Raw genomic sequence first — 19,171 nt, forward strand, 5'->3', positions numbered from 1 at the left:
AAAATGTTTTTAAGGTAGCTTTCCATTTATAATCACTGAAATTATGTATCTTCAAACTTAAAAGAAGGCAGAAGACTTCTTTCCAACATGAATAAGATAAATTATATAAAAGTAATTGTTATCAAGTACTAGGTCCATCAGAAATATATTGCCAACACAACATATGAAGTTTATGATTCTATCATTCATCTGTTCTGCTTAAAAATGCTTCTGTTGCTGCAGCAGTGCAAAAAATCTGAGAACCAAATTATCATTACAGGAACAAGACTGAAAGTGATGTGTCTTTATAATAACCAAGATCTTCTGTTGTACACTCCTCACATTAATTCATTTGATTTTTCAAAGTGTTTACATTACAGCATGGACATGTCATACTCATCATATCAATGGAAAAATTAAAATACTTTATAGGAGATCAGAAACAAAGGCATTTGTCAATGTTGTGCTTAAAAACTTGCATGCTACAATATGAAGTTCATTGCATTCTGCAAAACATATCTACTAGACCAGGGGTGGGGGACCTTTTCATGTTGGAAGTCCGCATTAATTTAGCTGTAATCAAATAAGGCCGCATTCAAGAAACTTCAATTAGACATACTTAAAAATATACATTATGTTGTAAAAATCTAACTAATATGTACTTAATAATTTCAAAAAATGAAAACTATTTGTTAATTTTAAAGTTAACTAATCTTTTAATGACTTTCTTTTTGTTGGAAATCATTTGAATGTTTGGTTGCAGCATGTATTAATAAAAATAAAAATATTTGTTCTGTAACATTTGGATTCAATCAAAAGGCCGCACTTAAGGACCTAGAAGGCCACATGTGGCCTTAAGGCCGCAGGTTCCCCACCCCTGTACTAGATTATTTACATGTCAGGAATAAGTGTTTAATGTGTCTGAAGTAAAACTGTTAACATGTGCCCTCAGGTTTCATTCTATTTGTTGACCACAACATACCTAATCATGATTAATGATTTTAATGATATTTCATCGTGCTTCAAGAGAAGAACAGTCTTCTACAGTTTACTACAACTGATTTAGTAAAACATTTCAAATACAGCAAGGCCACCAATCTACAATGGGAACAATACACGTGATTCAGTTTATTAACATATGTAGACCGACATTTTATATTGTGAACATTTTTTTTTTGTAATAACAATAAAATAAGATCACATTTTATTCACAATAATATAGAAACTTTTAACAATTTATTTTTATACACAGCCATAGTTGAGAATATATTAATGAAGCTTATATATATATATATACATATGACTTCTTTTTACAAACATACACACATTCACTACAAATGGTAGAAAGCAATTCTATATCCCTCTATATGTGATGTTTTAATGCCATATGTGCAGCCAGGGTAACATTTATAGTGGACAGTAAATATATGGGGAAACAACTTGATTCAGCCAAGATATACTGCAAATATCAAGAAATATATGAAACAGTCAGTGATTCCCACTCTTAAGTGTGAAATACAAAACTTCTAAAACCATGCAATACTTTAATGTTTCTAAAAGTTCCTAGAAAGTATAAAAGAAATCAGAAATACTGTATTATATGCAGGAATGAATATCGTTATCTGAAATAACACAACACAAGGAACACAAAATTTTAGAAATAATCATTTACAATACTGAATATTTTAAGTGACTGAGGCAGTACACTTGGTCCCCAAAAGAAAAGTTATAATAATTTTACCTCATCATAAATTAATTGTATTTATGTAAGCATAATAGAAGAGATAAATTAACTTGACTGTCGAAGCATTCATTTCCAGTGTGAAAATGCCTTGTTTTCTGTGACTAGAGGTATTATGAGTTGTAGGTTAACTGTTATAATTATTAACCTATATTATAGAGCTCGTGTTAAAAGTAAACCAGTCCATCGTAATTCTGCAATCATTTTATGATACATTTGAAACTGCAGAGTAGCCTTAAAAAAATCCGTAACTCTTATACACATTCCTTGAAAAAATTTCCATATACTGTGTCTGATATCAATTCCTCTAAGGGGGTAGAGTCTTATTCTTCAGTGGATAAAATAAGATTTAGCTTTTTCCCTTTTCACAACCAACATCTGTGGGAGAATAAAAAATGGAGTATCTCCAATCCAGAAAACAGGGAAGAGCTGAGAAGAAAAGTACAGAAGGCAGTCATTTGAATTAAGCCAGGCAAATGAGAAAAGTGACAGATCACTACTACTCTCTGATGACACATCTTCAAAACTAATATACTACAGAAAAGTAATTGTGATTTCAGACAAATTCATAGTTATGGTGAATGTTACAGCTGCTTAACCTTGAGTCTCACAGTTTGTAGATCAATATGCTAAACTGTTCATTGTTCCTCTGATATGTATTACCAGAAAACTACTCTTATTTTTGAATGACCTTGACAACTGCTGAACATTCAGATAGATGTTATATTTAGCATGCACATAACTGGCATTATTATTATTAATTGATGTCAATGAACTGGATAAATTTCAGTACAGAAGGAATCTGACTTCTGTAAGAGGGCACAGAAAGCTATTCTATTGTGGATTATCTCTGATCAAGCTCCATCTGTACAAATATGACACACAAACAAGTATATTTTCCATGCCTGATTTGACACCTGCTCCCATTGGCTCAAGGCAGGCTACTCCATTCATGGTCTGGCTCCTATAAACCTAGCCCCATCCACCCGATTGGCATTTTCATCGCCATGATGACAGAGGCAGTATGACCTCTGAAACGTTAGTCAACATCGACCAGACTACACAGCGCAACAACCCAGAAGACAGAAATCTTCATACTCTGATGACGGAGGCAGTATGACCTCTGAAACGTTGGTTAACATCGACCAGACTACACAGCGCAACAACCCAGAAGACAGAAATCTTCATACTCATCGCCCTGTTGACGGAGGCAGTATGACCTCTGAAACGTTGGTTAACATCGACCAGACTACACAGCGCAACAACCCAGAAGACAGAAATCTTCATACTCATCGCCCTGATGACGGAGGCAGTATGACCTCTGAAACATTGGTTAACATCGACCAGACTACACGGCGCAACAACCCAGAAGACAGAAATCTTCATACTCACCGCTGTGAAAAACCTCAAATCTTACAACTTGAAAGGACTTTGGAGGAAGTGAAAAACAACTGAATTTTTCTTCCTTCTACAAAAATAATTAATTCATCCCACTTGGGTCTTGTGGTCAGAAGAGAACAGAATGCTGGATTTTGATTGGCTTTTCTCTGTGATGCATTTTCTCACTTTGAAATAAGGCTCTCATCACCAAAGTGGCACAAACACATCTTTATGTATTAGCCCACTTTTCCTCTATTGATTAATTTATGGTCATTCATATCACAACTTACATAACAAGCATTGTTTCTTGGAAACTGTATGGTAACTATTGTGGAAATTGCTACAGTATGACCAGTACTCAGCAGCTAACCAGACAACAAAAATATTTAAAATATTGCCCCTACTTCTTTAATTCCTCTAGTACTTACATCTGGCATACCAAGCCTAAAAAAAATTACAACTGGAATAGTTTCTTTCAATACGTTTAAAAAGTATATTATATATTGCCTGCTTGCTTTTTAACCCATCATTAAAAAGATTGACAAACACCAGGCAAAACTAGAAATGGATATATCAGCTTCTGGTCTATGCCGATGATAATTTACTGGGCAAAAACATTTTTACTGTAAAGAGAAACAGAAGTTATTTTAGATGCTAGTATGGTGGGTGGTATAAATAAAGGCAAAGAAAACTAATTATACATTAATGTCTAATCAACAGAATGCAGGACAAAGCCAGAAATATAAAGTTGACCAATACTCTGAAATTGTGACAAAGTTAAAGTATTTTGGAATGATAGTAATAAAGCGAAATTGCAATCACAAAAAAATTAAAAGCAGATTAAATCTGGGGAATGGTTTTAATAATGCAGTTCAGAATTGTTTGTCTTCCCAACATCTATCTAATTACATTAAAATCAAATAATACAAAACTACTGTATAATTTTGTCAGTTTTGGTGTGAAAGTTGGACTCTTGAGGGTGTTTGAGAATAGGCCAATGAGTAGAATATTTGGTCCTAAGAGGGGTGAAGTGACAGGAGGCTGGAGAAAAATTCATAATGAGGAACTTCAAGATTTTTACTCTTCACTAAACATTATCAAGATAATCAAATCAAGGATAACGTGACTGGGGCTTGCAGCATGTGTAGGAGAGAGATGTATAATGAATATTGTTGAAAAGTCTGAGGAAAGAGACCACTTGGAAGACCTAGGTACAGATGGGAAGATATAAAAATGGATTTTAATGAAATGGGGTGCTAAAGTCTGAAGGATAAGGACAGGTGGTGGGTTCTTGTGTAGACAGTAACAACACTTTAGGTTCCCAAAACAGAAAGGAAGTTGACTATCTGGGCAACTATTAGTTTCTCAAGAATCCTGAAACCAAGACCTTGCTCAGCTGCTGACAGACTAAGGTGCTAACCATTTGTATTGAGTCTAACACCCATTTTTACCAGCAGGAATGGTCATAAAATAAAAGCCAAAATGATTATCAATTATTGAAAACTATGACACCGCGATTGGACCAATGTTGTTAGATAAATCACCACAAATATGTTATATAAAAATGAAAACAGATACTGGCCCTTTTAGTACCAACCTCTGAACAGCTCACTCATGTCAAGCAGTTGTTAATGTTACTTTTATTGTTATTTAATCTTGAGGCACAAAATATATTTCTGGCCCCTTCTAATGCAGAATTTTACTCCTCATATTGTGGGATACTTGGATCAAAAGTGGCATACACTCAGCAGTAGTGACCTAATTAATGCACATGTTTTTAATTACCAATTAAAGTTTTTAGTATTGTGTTCATAACAGACATCAACAAGGCCTGGGAAAATATGCGGGATAACATGAACATTTCAGCTGAGGAGAGTGTAGTTATCAAAAATTTTTGTGAAATAAAGCATGGTTTGATGAAGATTGCTATATCTTGGTAAGACGGAGTAAAGAAGGTTAGAGTGCAGCGGCTGCAGGCCAATATTCAAATAAACAGAGAAAGATACGTCAGTGTAAGGTGCAAAACCAGCAGAACTTATAGTAATAAGAAGAGGGAGTATCTCAAAGTTCAGATAGGGGAAGTGGAAACTAATAGCAAAAATAAAAACATCAAAGTTGTATAGACGCATAAGTGAATTCTAGAAGGGGTACAAACCTAGGATACATTTGATCAAGGATGAGAATGGGGATCTGCTTGCGGACTCACATGGCATTGTAGACAGATGGAAAGATTACTTAAGTAAGTTACTAGACGTTCACGAAGTTCATGAGCCTGAAGTACACAGCAGAGCCCTTCATCCCTGAACAGTGGCTTATTGAAGTTGAAAGTGCCATTGGGAAAGTAAAGCGTTATAAATCTCCAGGCATCAACTCAATTCCAGTTGAATTAATTCATGCAGGTGGTAGGAGACTGCACTCAGAGATACAAAAGCTTACAGTCTCAATTTGGAACCAGGAAGTACTACCACAACAGTGGAAAGAATTAATTGTTCTCCCTATCCATAAAACAGGAGACTAAGTGCAGTAACTTCTGATGTCTCTCTGTTGTCGTCATACAAAATTTCATTGAATATTCTTCTGGCATGGTTAACGCTACTTATGAATGAAACTATTGGGGACAATCAATACGGATTCTGCCGTAATAGGTCAACTACTGATCAGATCTTTTTCATTCGACAAATATTAGAGAAAAAGTGGGAGTATAATGGGTCAGTTCATAAATCATTTGTGGACTTTAGGAAGGCGTATGACTCAGTCAGAAGAGAGGTACTGTATGGCATTTTGATTGAGTTTGGAATACCAAAGAAACTTGTTAGGTTAATTAAGATGTGTATGGACAGGGTATCTAGTAGAGTTTGTACAGGTAACCTTCTGTCGGATGCGCTCCCAATGCACAATGGCTTCAAACAGGAGGACGCTTTATCCCCAATGCTTTTTAATTTTGCTCTAGAACATGCCATCGGGAAGGTCAGAGGGAATCAGGAAGGGCTCGAACTGAATGGTGTGCACCAGGTACTTGCTTATGCTGATGACGTCAATTTGCTGGGTGATGGTGTGGGTACCATAACCAAGAATGCAGAAACTCTTCTCCAGGCTAGCAAGGAAATAGGACTAGAAGTAAATGTAGACAGAACTAAATACAGGGCGTAATACAAGATAAACATCATCAAGAATGGCAGAACATAATTATAAGTAACACATCATTTGAAAATGTTTCAAAATTTGAGTATCTGGGAACAACAATATCAAAGAGAAATGAGGTACATGATGAAATTAAGAGTAGAATACATTCGGAGAACGCTTCTCTTTATTCAATTCAAAAACTGTTATCATCTCGTTTACTATCCAAAACACTGAAGATCAGGATATATAAAACAATAATTTTGCCGGTTGTCTTGTATGGTTGTGAAACACGGTCTCCTACTTTGAAGGAAGAACGTAGATTACAAGAGTTTGAAAACGGTGCTCAGGAGGCTATTTGGACCTAGAAGTGATAAAATAAGTGGGGAATTTAGAATACTGCATAATGAGAAGCTGCGTGAATTGTATGAGTCACCTCGCATAATGAAGATAGTGAAATCTAGAAGGCTCCAATGGGCTGAACATGGAGAATGCATGGGGTGAGGTGGATACAGGATTTTGGTAGGCAATCCTTCTGGAAAACGACCGCTGGGCAGACCAAGGAGGAGATGGGAGGTCAACATCAAGATGGATCTTAGGGAGGTGGGCTGTGAGGATGGCAAATGGATGGAGTTGGCTCAGGATTGTGGCTGGTGGCGGGCTTTGGTATTGTCATTGTTGAACTTGCGGGTTCTGCTACCAGAGAGATAGTTTTTAATTACCAATGCTGGTGTTAAAGTTCAAAAGAATACATTTAGAATCATAAACATCCTTCCCCAGCAACTTCGTTATCACAAAACAATATCGGGTAATAAATATCAGAATGAAAATGCTGATATTTAATGGAGACGTGAGAAGAGCAGTATCTAAAAATATCCGTTGTTGTCCTGTTACATTTCTGCTGTCAGTTTTTAACATTTACACAAGTTACACTTATATTTTCAGTGAAGAATGAATAATATTTACAGTAATTAATGGGAATCACTGATGGATGTAGATAACAACTGCATATGTACATTACCTGGACTCACAGTTGTATTTGCCACAAGAGAATATGTGTTTATTATAACCAGTGGGTGATTTATACAGGGTGAGGCACGAAATGTCATACCATTTGTTTTACATATAACACATTTTTATTTTTATAAAAGTAGTACATAACTGGTATAGAGTTAATCACTATAGCCTGGCAAATTGTTCTGAATGAATAACGTGTTCAATATGACCACGACCTCTTGCAAATGAACCCTTGTGTTCGTCACCACTTTTCGACACAAGTCTTCAGATAGCGCACGGTACAACTGCACTATGCGGGCTCTGAGCTGCACTACATTTTCTGGCCTCCTTTGGTATACTTTCTCTTTGAAGAAACCCCACAAGAAGAAATCACACGGATTAATGTCCGGGCTATGAGACGGCCACATTCTGCCGCCCTCATGACATTCAGGAAACCGATGCGACATCACACGAAGATTAAACATCTCGTGCAGGAAATCAAAAACCACGTTCGCAGTGTGTGGACGGGCTCCATCCTGCATGAACCACTGTATTTGCATAGGGAGACCTGTTGCCAAGAGATGGGGGATAAAACTGTTTTCCAACATGTCTTTGTATCGATCTTTGTTAACGGTTTCATAGAAGAAAAATGGACCAATGATTCCGTGACTCGAAATTGCGGCCCATACATTAACTTTTTCCGCATAACTTTCTTTTTCGTGCAGTATGTGAGGATGTTCCCTCGCCCAGAATCGAACGTTTTGTTTATTCACAACACCGTTCACATGAAACCACGTGTTGTGAAGTACGGCCTCTTTCTCCATTGCCCACAATGCAAACTCTAGCCTCCGCCCCTTATCCTTTGCCGTAAGTTTACGCATTACGGCCATCTATCGAATTTCCACGAACTACAGCATTCACTCGCACAGTTGGAACATCGATACTACAATACGTATTATAGTTTTAATGCGATAATTAAATGGTATGACATTCCGTACGGCACCCTGTATGTTTTAACTGGTATTTATTAAGTTCACTAATCAATGAGATTACCTTCAATAAACTAGTTAAAAAAATTATGTATTAATTATCACACTTTTAAAATTTGAAATTTTATATAAACTGATCAAGCTGCACAACACTGACATAGTTGGTCTTTTTATGTTATAATGACACATTTAAAAAATACACTTTTAATCCAGAACATACACAGTCAGTGACAAAGTGACATCAATTACAAAAGGAACAAATGCACTGAACTGGCTACTTTGCAAATTCTCTACCTCCATACTGTTTATTCCATACCTGCATTATTTTCACAATGTATTCATACTGACACTAGAGATTGGACGATAACATTCAGCAAACATATTAACAAAATTCAAACGACAATTTCAGTCTTCACATATCACTTTTATCATTCAATAACAATTTCAAGTATTCCTCCAAATGATGAGAGGAAATTACAATCTGTTTCAAATATTATTTAGATTACCGACACCCAAAACACTCAATAAAATCTTCTCGGGAAATCAGCCGCATTAACTGGTCACCACAGTAAACCATCTCCATCTTCAGGGTTCTGATGTGACTGGATCCTCGGGAGTCGCCCATGTAACTGCTTGCTCGGGACCAGCGCTCATGTCCGGACCCAGGCCCGAGGAGTTATGGGGCGGAGTCAAGCGCTCGGTTTGTTTGACTCTGCTTACTGCCTGGTGTTTCCCCAAAATACCTGAGCATGTCGGTTCCCGAAACGTCGGTAACTAGTTAACGCGGCTGATTGCCCGAGAAGATTTTATTGATTGTACTCGCCGCGAAAGTCTCAAACCCAAAATACACTTAAAAATAATGGACAAAACCAAGTTAAATTTTATACCAAAAATTCTACATATTGGATTGATTAGTTTTTCATGGCACTTTTAAAGATCGTTCTGCCTGTAGTTGGAAAGTGTTTCAAGTATCTAAACCCTCTCAGCCAAGAGATATCACAGTTTGAAGAAAGTCTTCACTCCTAAATGTACAGGTGACACAGAATCTTTTACAGCGGTGGTCTCTTCTTTTGTATTTTATCCTATATCGTTACTTGAAACAGAAGTCAACTTGTCAAGTTCAACACACAGTGATTCATACGCTCTCTTCAGGGGCTTCACATTACTACATGTCTTCATATGTTCCTTAATTTCCTGTAAAATACACACAAAATAATTACATTGGCACTAATGCAGTTTTCTTAATATATTTACATTTTTATATCTGGGATTAACCAAGGCTATTATTCTGAAAATCAAGTACTGGCCCACTGTCTGGTGAGGTAAGTAAAAGTAAAACTGTCCTGCTATACGCCATGTACGTGATTGGGGGGAGAGAAGGTATAGCTCCTACTAATTCTTAACCTTGGCACTAGATAGGGATGAGTGGCCAGCATTACGCCCTATCCGCGCTTTACCCCTGGGATAGGGCCCTGGTATCCTTTGAACAGGAGGCATGATGGACCCCAGAGCCAGTCTGGACACACGGGCTAGATGAAAAATCCTCTGCTCCTGTCAGGGATTGAACCCTGGTAGTCTAGTCCATAGCCAGTCACAACTGACTGAGCTACATTATGTTACTGTCTGATGAGGTAACATATTTTAAAATAAAATGATAAAGCATGAGATTAAGAGATACAGCAATAACCAATATCCTAAAGCCTGGTGACAAAGGGTTAACTCCTGCTATGTAGCATGTTTCTTCACATAATGCCTTCAAAAAGAGAGGACCTACAATGTTTGTTGGTTTGTGCATCATGGTTCTTCTTATTCACGAAAATTTTTTTGGTAATAGCTGTATACTGAAGCGTAGGTCCCTCACTTTTGTGCAGATTCAAGAAGTGACAAAACGAGCCCAAATTTGCCAGTGTCTCAGTAGCTACATAGATAATCCACCACATCAAGTGTACTACGATCATACTTTACGTTATTTTTATAACTGATTGCCACCCTGTTCGACTACCCTGACAATTTCCAGCCAGGAATGCCATTGTAATAAAAGCAGTTTTGCGCCTTCCTAACAGCAATGGAAACAACCCGTACGTGGTCAAGCTTCTGACAGCTGTTTCAAAAAAAGGCATTGTTTCTTTATCAGTGCACTAATAAACGCTACTCACCGCTCCTCGTTATTTGAGTAGGCATATGAATGAATTGTAATCTACAGAGAAAAAGTTACCTAAGCCATACAGACTCATTAAGGTAGTCACAGAGCATATATATCATAACTGTTTCACGAAGCAAGCCAGACTCTGAACAAAATGTTCATTCACATCCTGGGCAGAGACAACAGTCTGAGAAAATTATTAATTACATAACACAGATGCAGTTTTCTTTGATGATACTGTTCTCCACTTCCCTGCATTATCACATCAGCACTGATGATTGAGACAGTATGTTTCTTTATAACGCTAGCATCTATCAAGAAATCTAAAACCCAGAAGAACAGCATCACCATATTCACCACCACAAAAACCTCGAATCCCACGTAGATCTACGGGTTTGTACTGCTGGGGGAATATAAAAAGAAATAAATATAACCACTAATATGAAGCCAAATAAATGGTATGGATTTTGATCTGTATATAGGCAGTGCACAGTTTCAATCTTAACTGAAACAGACTACCCTAAATGAGGAGTTTTGTGATCTGCTTCATCACTCCAAGTGAATGATTGGGTAATACCTTCTTCTTAAAAATTCTATAAAAATGTGGGTACATACATTATTCGTGGAAATAGGTGAATATGATATACAGAGGTCAAACTCTAAGAATTAATTTTCTAGGAATGTCACTTCTTGCTGACATATCACCAGAATGAACTGTGGATATATTTCCTACAGTACACACATATACAGACACAACCCATGCACGAAGCTGACATCACCACATTATCCGACCTTTTTTTTTTATTTTATTTTTCATTCATTTAGTGTTCTGTCTGACGACAGGTCCATATGAACAGGATCCTTCCATCCTTTTCTCGGACTGGGACCTGTTCATATACGTTCTTGGCAGATGATCCAGAAGTGGTTTGCCATTGCCTTCTTCTGTGTGTGAATGGAGTAATTGTTGGGATGCCACGGAGGAAAACTCCGTGTTGCCTAGACCACGGCCTTGCCCAACACAAGTTATAAATTCGGGCACCGCCGGGTATCGAACCCGAGACCCCAGGATTACAAGGCCCGCGTTCTAACCCCTAGACCACTAGATCAGTATATATCCTTTCATGGGGGCAGGAGTGTTTAATGAGCACAATGTATTCAGAACACCTTCATACATTGGATGAGCTACAGATCAAAATTCAGAATACTGTAAACACCATACTGACACACATTATCATAAGTGCTTCGTAACATTATTTGTTGTGTATACTTATGTAACATAATGGCCACTACTGTCTCTAATACCATTTCCTTCCATGGGTTGCCCCTCTTTATGGACATCCTGAGGAATACAGAACTATACCTTTAATATATGGTTCTTCTTGATTCGAAAATGTGTGTGTATTACATCCTCAAAGCCTGAACTTGGCCTCTTCAGCTGGGCAATCATGGCATGGCATATTGTTTGCACAAGAATGTTCTCGTTGTAGGACGTGCTCGCATGTTTTCCTTTGTCTGTACCCAGCATAGACTCGTAGCCTGGTTCGTTGAAGTAAGGCTCTGGCACCAGAATCAAGCTTTGTATTGAAACCAGGACCTGTACAGACAAGGCATTCATAATACTGGAAAATGATAATTTGTAACTGATTAAATCTACCTGGCCCACTGCATGGTAGCAAACATATTTCCATATAAATAACATTACACTTTGTAACATGTTCAGTGTGAACTGAGCGAAATGAAGCATATTCATAATAAAAGTAACTAGGCCTTGGCAGAGAATTTTAAATTTTGTCAAAATTTTTTGTTAGCATCTAATCTCTATGACACTAAAGTTATGTTGCATATGGCTACACTGTACAGGGCGAGACTGGGATTGTGTGAACATTACTCTAAATCCGTTCATCTGCAAGGATACCAAGAATTATCAATTAATTATAAATGGCAACATGGTATCTATAGTAACTAATATTAGAAAAATCCCAGCATACATCTATTATACCTTTAAAATTTTCCTACATTCTTTCAGACCAGGATGCTTGGGACACAGATGTAAACAGGATGTCTACATAAGCCATCTAGGTGTGCGACGAAATTTTCACCTCATATTATAATCATAACCATAATGAGATAAATAATTGTTAATCTTGTTTTCTGCTGTCTCGGTTTTAATTTTCTTTATTATGAATGGGCAGTCTGAGAACAGACAAGATCTACTGAATGAAATTAGAAAACAACACAACCACTTTGCAGCAAAACATGTATATCTGCCCTTTACTGTTATTGATACTATATATTTTTCTGCAATATATATATACAAATATAAATAAGTATCTTTAAGTTTAAATGTTTACACATAGTTAATAAATTTTGGATCAAGCAGTAGGAAATATTATATTTTAATTTATTTCAAATAATGAATATATTTAATAATTACAAACACCAAACAGAACATTTTTCGGTAGGGGTCGATTTATAAGAAGTTGTCACGGCCAAACAATGCCATAAACCATCTACCTCTCCCACACGATATGCAAAATAAGGTTGGTGTACCACCATGACTCTTCGAAAACATTTAGTGTGCCGCGAGTGTAGTAAGGTTGCGCAACACTACCTTATATGAAAGACGTAGCAGCCAGTCTGTCTGTCTGTATTACATAATGCCCAAAATAGACCTTTCTGTGTGTCCCATAAACTTTAACAGCATAAAATTCACAAAACACTGCAAGGAAATTTAATTCATATTTGGATGCACCACCAGGAAAACCTGAAATCCTGTCTATTATTTTGTTCTTGTATTGCATCTGTACTGACTATCTGGCTGTTGATGCAGCGCACTAATAATAAAGACTCAACTGAATTAAAGAGACTTCAACTGGATAAGTTCACCAATAATAATTATTTTAATATTACCCTCACACCTATGCGTCCACTCTCCACCTCTGAAAAGTTGGAAACTTCTACCAGACTACATGGTGTAATAACCCAGAAGACAGTCATCTTCAAATTATGGATTCTTTGAAACAGGGTTTGTTCTACTGCCTATTATTAAAATTACATTCTTGACTCATCTTAACAAATTAAAAATACGGTTGCCACATAAATAAAACTCCCAACATGGAATGGCACTATTCACAAAACAAATATTTTATGCCAAAACATTATAAGAAATTCAAGATAAAATTTCAAACACATTTTCTCAAACTGTTACTGGGAACAACATTAAGTGAAGTTTGCAAAACAAAGAAGATGCAGACACAAACTACATACACAGTTGACAGAATAAACAATTAAAAGATAAATCAAAGACCATACAGAATGCAAGTCGATGGGATCCCTGATATCATAAATACTTATGTTTCTAGAGGGGGTGTAGTAGTAGTGGCAGTGGTAGGCCAAGGAGGAGCTGAACGACAAACCAACTAAACTTTGAAAGAGGCTTCCAGTACTCAACAAGCAAAACAAATTGAATATGTTAAAGGTTGAGTTCATCTCAATACCTGCAGCAGGGTGGAAGTTTCGTGCCAGTGTTCCCCTTGTAAGCCCTTCCACGTGCCCAAGAGAGAAAGACACACCGTGCCACAAGCGTAGAGATTGGGATTGAAGCGGACCTGACCCAGGCCTGTGGTGCATAAGTGCACTTGCGGTGGTGATGTGGGATACTGCTGTGGAAAAAATATGTCGAACTGGAAGCAACCACCAGAGTAAGGCGTCCCTTCCGGTCTGTAAGAGCAGACAATTGAGTCAGTCACAGAAAAAATGCACTGTTGTAAAAGGAGGAAAAATCATTATAAAAACTCTACCAGCATATGTTAGGTGTGCATATAAAGCTCCCCCCCTCCCCAACAGAATATCCCACAATCTCATATCTCCAAATCATGATTAATTAAAATTCAAGCACTGTAATGAAGTGTCTAATTTATCACTAAGCCTACATAAAACTGACAAACACTTATACAGGTTTATAAAGAAAATATTTATAAAAATGCCATGATGTTCATAAATGACAGTTATTTCTATGGTATCTGCATAAACATCACTATTTTCCTTGCACATTTGCAAGAAAAATCAACTCAACACACTTCAACAGCTGCTGTTTCCATTACACATTTCCAACTTGCTGATAACATTTCTCAAGTGACCAGCAGTTTCAATTCAAGGCAGAAGTTCAATGTTTTGGAGGCCATGTATGTCATATTTCCACTGGCCTGTGAAGAGTGAGCAGTCATGTGGAAAAACAACCAAGCACATCAAGCTCATTGTTCATACCCCTGGAAAGTCATACATAAATTCTGTGTAACTTCAGATATGAAAAAATAATGTTGTGCACTCTGACTCAACCTTCCAGGTGCAGCCAACATTGAGCTCGATAGTTCTTGAGATGGGTTAATACTTGACTCTGTCCACACTCCTTCACAGGTCTATGTTTGACCTCAAAGATGGGACCTTTATGACGTATATATACCAACCTACATTGGTCACTCATCACATCATTCCCTGATCACAGAGGCAGAGGATGACTCTGAAACACTAGATGCTCTAAACTGAAAAGGCTATTGCAAGAGAAGATTCATCGCTTTTATTGTCACAATGAAAGCTTCAAGTGAAGATTTCTGTCTTCTGGGTTGTTGTGCTGTGTAGTCTGGTCGACGTTTACCAACGTTTCAGAGGTCATACTGCCTCCGTCATCAGGGCGATGTTAACCAACGTTTCAGAGGTCATACTGCCTCCATCATCAGGGCGATGAGTATGAAGATTTCAGTCTTCTGGGTTGTTGCGCTGTGTAGTCTGGTCGATGTTAACCAACGTTTCATCCTGATGATGACGGAGGCAGTATGACCTCTGAAACGTTGGTTAACATCAACCAGACTACACAGCGCAACAACCCAGAAGACTGAAATCTTCATACTCACCACTGTGAAAACCTCAAATCTTACAAAGCTTCAAGTCTTTATCTTCTCATTCACATACACAGGCAACACCATGTTTCAGTTTGTAATGTGTGGTCTCCTTATAGGCAAACAATAACATTTTATAACCTGAAATCTTGTATTAACAAACGTTACTGAGTGCGCATAATTTCCCCTAGTATACATTTTATGTTAAGTTTATCAGATACAATCCCAAAATGTCATGTTGTTGAGATATGCAAACAATATTTAGTGCAAAATCTGTCTACTTATAATCTACCTCCATACTAAATTTCAAATTTTTTACACGATGGCCAAATTATTACACACACACACACCTGAACAAAAGTTGTATACTCTGCAAATACTTATTATCATACAAATTTTCAGGACTCTGTATTAAGTGGTAGCTTACTAATGTCACTCCTACCTATCAAATTAAATTAAAAAGTACAACAGTTGGATGGCCCGTAACGGCAAGAGAGTAGTATAAAAACAGACTATATTACCACACTAAAAATTTAAGTTATATTAAAAAACTTCTCTGAAAATATTTGTAGCTTACATAAATAAGCTTCTTAATACCAACAAATAAAAGTAAGACCAACTTTTCATCAGAGCAAATGGAAACTAGAGAGTGTTAATTTTCTGTATCATTACTAAAACTGGTACTAAAAAGAATTTATAAAACAGATATAAGTGTGCTTTCCTTAGCACTTTCAGGGCATGAACAGTGAACTTTAATGACTTGGACAAACCTTCCCTGCTCATGTTGCTGAGATGAAGATCACAGTTGCTTCCCTGATATGGTTTGTGAATCTTACTTCAGCTTTTGGACAGGATGCTGGTGTTTGGTCTAAATTTATATCGTAATAACTCACAACCGATTTCTATGAATGGGAGACAAAAGTAACTAGGACTCTGACATAGATTTCTATGGAGTGGCATATGTATAGTGATCCATCCTGATAAAGATGCTGTTTCTCATACGGCTTGATCTATAGGCTGAGGAACTGGTGTATTGTAAAAAGTATGGTGTCCCACAAGGAAGAAGGCTTCACCTTCAGAAAGTCATGGAATCTGGTCATTCATGCACTGAAGGTACAAAAGTCACACTCAGATGACAAGAACATTCACTTTCTCTCCGGCCCTGATACGGGACTCTTCTTTTCCTGATGCAACACAATGTATTTCCTTCATTCCTTATCCTCCTCAACATGTCCTCCCACGTCCCTCATCTCTGACGATGCACCCACCAGATCCTGAGGGGCCCTTATAAGAGCTGCTTTCTCAGACCTCTCTCCACCTCCTGCCAATCAAATTGTGGCATGCTCCCTCCTCTCTGACTGGATCCAAGAGCCCTAACCAGATCCTAATCCCCACTGGTCCGGCCAACGATTTGCCTTAACTGACTAGTTCCTATAACTCAGTTTGATTCCACATGTGCAACTTACTCGCTGCTCTGATGATTGAGGCAGCAAGTGGTAAACTTCCACCAGACTACATGGTGCTATAATGAGCCGGGATAGCTCAGTCAGTATAGTGACTAGCTACGGGCTGGACGGCCGGGGTTCGATCCCCGACGGGGGCAGAGGATTTTTCCTCTAGCCTCTGCGTCCAGACCGGCTCTGGGGCCCATCCAGCCTCCTCTACAATGGGTACCGGGGTCCTTTCCCGGGGGTAAAGCCGGCCGGGGCGTGATGCTGACCACTCACCCCCATCTAGTGCCGGGGTCAAGGAAGAGAGGAGCTATACCTCCACTCACCCCAAACGCCTACATGGCGTATAGTGGGACAAACTTTACTTACTTTACATGGTGCTATAACCCAGAAGACTTCTTTGTACTCACTGACAAGAGAACCTCAAATCCTACCTTGTTTCTACTGTTCACTTTCTGGTGCACTAATTCTTGCTTCTCAAACTCTTCCATTTTATGGGGTAAGCAATATTATTTAAGAACCACCAACAATCACAACATCTAGTGTTCAACATAACAAAGTGTGTGGATAACATGCAAAAATGTATCTTGGTAACAAGTACTCAAAATCTATGTAGCCAAAAATCAGGATTTTTTACCAACATTCAAATATGCATTCAACTTACCCTATTATAAGTGCTCTCAGTAAAGTGCATCTTGCATCATCCTATGAAACATAAGAAGAGCCAAATTAATAATCTCCGCATATAAATCATTATTCTGCGTGTAGATATTTTCATAAAACTTAAACATTCAATAAAGACAAGTACGTGTAATTTAGTGACATGGAACATGTATTTACTGAGCACTTTCTTGTGACTTACAAAACTTGTCTAGGTAGAAAACATTAGTGGCAGAGTTTTGAAAATCCAGTCACCACCCACCAGAAGAAAGATTTTTTTAATTTGTGTCAACAGAAACATTAGTAACACATCAATAACAAAAATACGACTTACCATACGAATAAAGATAGATGATGCCAGATCAAGGGGCAGAGAGGTCGACAGCGCACCCATTTCTTGAGCAATCCTCATCACCTGCGCAGAATTTGGAGGGAGGGCCTTTTTAAAATGGGTGCTGAAGTGATGTGCACTTGCACCTTCCACTAAAATAAACAGGCAACTGAAACAGTCTTAGGAGGAAAGTCTACAGCATCTGTGATGGTCGTTTTGATTCTTTCAACCAAAAGCAAACATAGTGCTAAAATAAAATGAAAGCTATGTAACAAAAAACAAATTACACAACAAGCAATGTGGTAACATTCTCATGGCATGTAGGTTAGAAACATACAGTGCAAAATTATAAAAAAAATAATAATAAGGACTCAATGTAGAGGGATGTGAACTACAAACTCTTAGTCAGTCACAGAGATGTTTGTTCTACATATCCACTGCAGCCTCTGTTCTGTGGAATTCTCATTTACCTACTTACACGTAACTGTGAGAACAAAACTACGATACCAAAGAGTACGTTAAAGTCCAGAAAGTCAATTTAACTTTTAACAAAATACCAACTTCCATCAAATTCTTCTTTTTTTTATAAATAATTTATGTCCTTAGGCTTTTGAAGCTGGAGTTCAATGTGTAACTTTGGCTTTCAAGGATGAGCTGCTTTGAAGCTTTCCAACATTTTGGCAAACACTGCAGTTGCCATCTTCAGGGGTTTTAGGAAGCATCACACAGAGCAGGAAGTATGTACGGGATGTGAAGGACATGAGAGGGCTGGTAATAAGCATGTGGCTGTGGAAAAAAAGATGACAAAATGGACAAATGATGAGAACCGGTGAGGAATGAAGTTTTGGTGACCACATGGTTAATAGAGAAATAAACAGAAATTTTAGCTACCAACTGGTCAGTATAGTGACTAGCTACAGACTGGGCGACCGGGGTTCGATTCCCGACGGGGGCAGAGGATTTTTCCTCTAGCCTCTGCGCCCACCCAGCCTCCTGTCCAATGGTTACCGGGGTCCTTTCCCGGGGGCAAAGCGTGGCCGGGGCGTGATGCTGACCACTCACCCCCATCTGGTGCTGAGGTCAAGAAAGAGTAGGAGCTATACCTCCGCTCCCCCCAAGCGCCTACACGGCGTATAGCGGGACAGCTTTACTTTTTTACTTTACTTACTGGTTGGGAGATGAAAAAGAGATGATGTAAAATACTGGAAAACCTTCAAAATTAGATGCAGCTCATGCTCAAAAGTCAAAGTTATATAACTTTATAGTTTTGTTCATTCTCTGATGTCAGAATCACAAGATACAGATGGACAATAATAATTAACCACACCAAAAGACTGGCAGCAATAAACCAAACTGAAGCATGTGTAAAATCACTGCAAATTCAAGTATTACTGACATCAAACATACATATAGTATATACTGGGTTGAACGGAAAGTTTTTGCATTTCTCAAATGAAAAGTCACAACCATTTTTTTTTTTGCAAAA

The 19,171-nt window shown here is 37.9% G+C and overlaps 1 protein-coding gene across 4 annotated transcripts in view; it reads right to left on the minus strand.

The window, feature by feature from the left end:
- Positions 1-965: 965 nt before the first annotated feature.
- LOC110835557 (uncharacterized) overlaps positions 966-19,171 on the minus strand; it is a 30,735-nt gene continuing 12,529 nt past the window's right edge. For all 4 annotated transcript variants that reach the window (XM_022075882.2, XM_022075881.2, XM_022075883.2 and 1 more), the window contains 5 exons: positions 17,689-17,837; positions 17,359-17,399; positions 13,846-14,068; positions 11,709-11,942; positions 966-9,399 (listed from right to left, as the gene is read on the minus strand). In XM_022075882.2, coding sequence (XP_021931574.1) covers positions 9,283-9,399; positions 11,709-11,942; positions 13,846-14,068; positions 17,359-17,399; positions 17,689-17,837 — 764 coding nt within the window. In that variant the 3' untranslated portion in view covers positions 966-9,282. The remainder of the gene's footprint in view (positions 9,400-11,708; positions 11,943-13,845; positions 14,069-17,358; positions 17,400-17,688; positions 17,838-19,171) is intronic.

The sequence above is a fragment of the Zootermopsis nevadensis genome, unplaced genomic scaffold (genome assembly GCF_977971745.1).
Source record: "Zootermopsis nevadensis isolate Lab colony 2312 unplaced genomic scaffold, Znev_1.0 Znev_ptg000016l, whole genome shotgun sequence".
In the NCBI taxonomy this organism is placed as follows: domain Eukaryota; kingdom Metazoa; phylum Arthropoda; class Insecta; order Blattodea; family Termopsidae; genus Zootermopsis; species Zootermopsis nevadensis.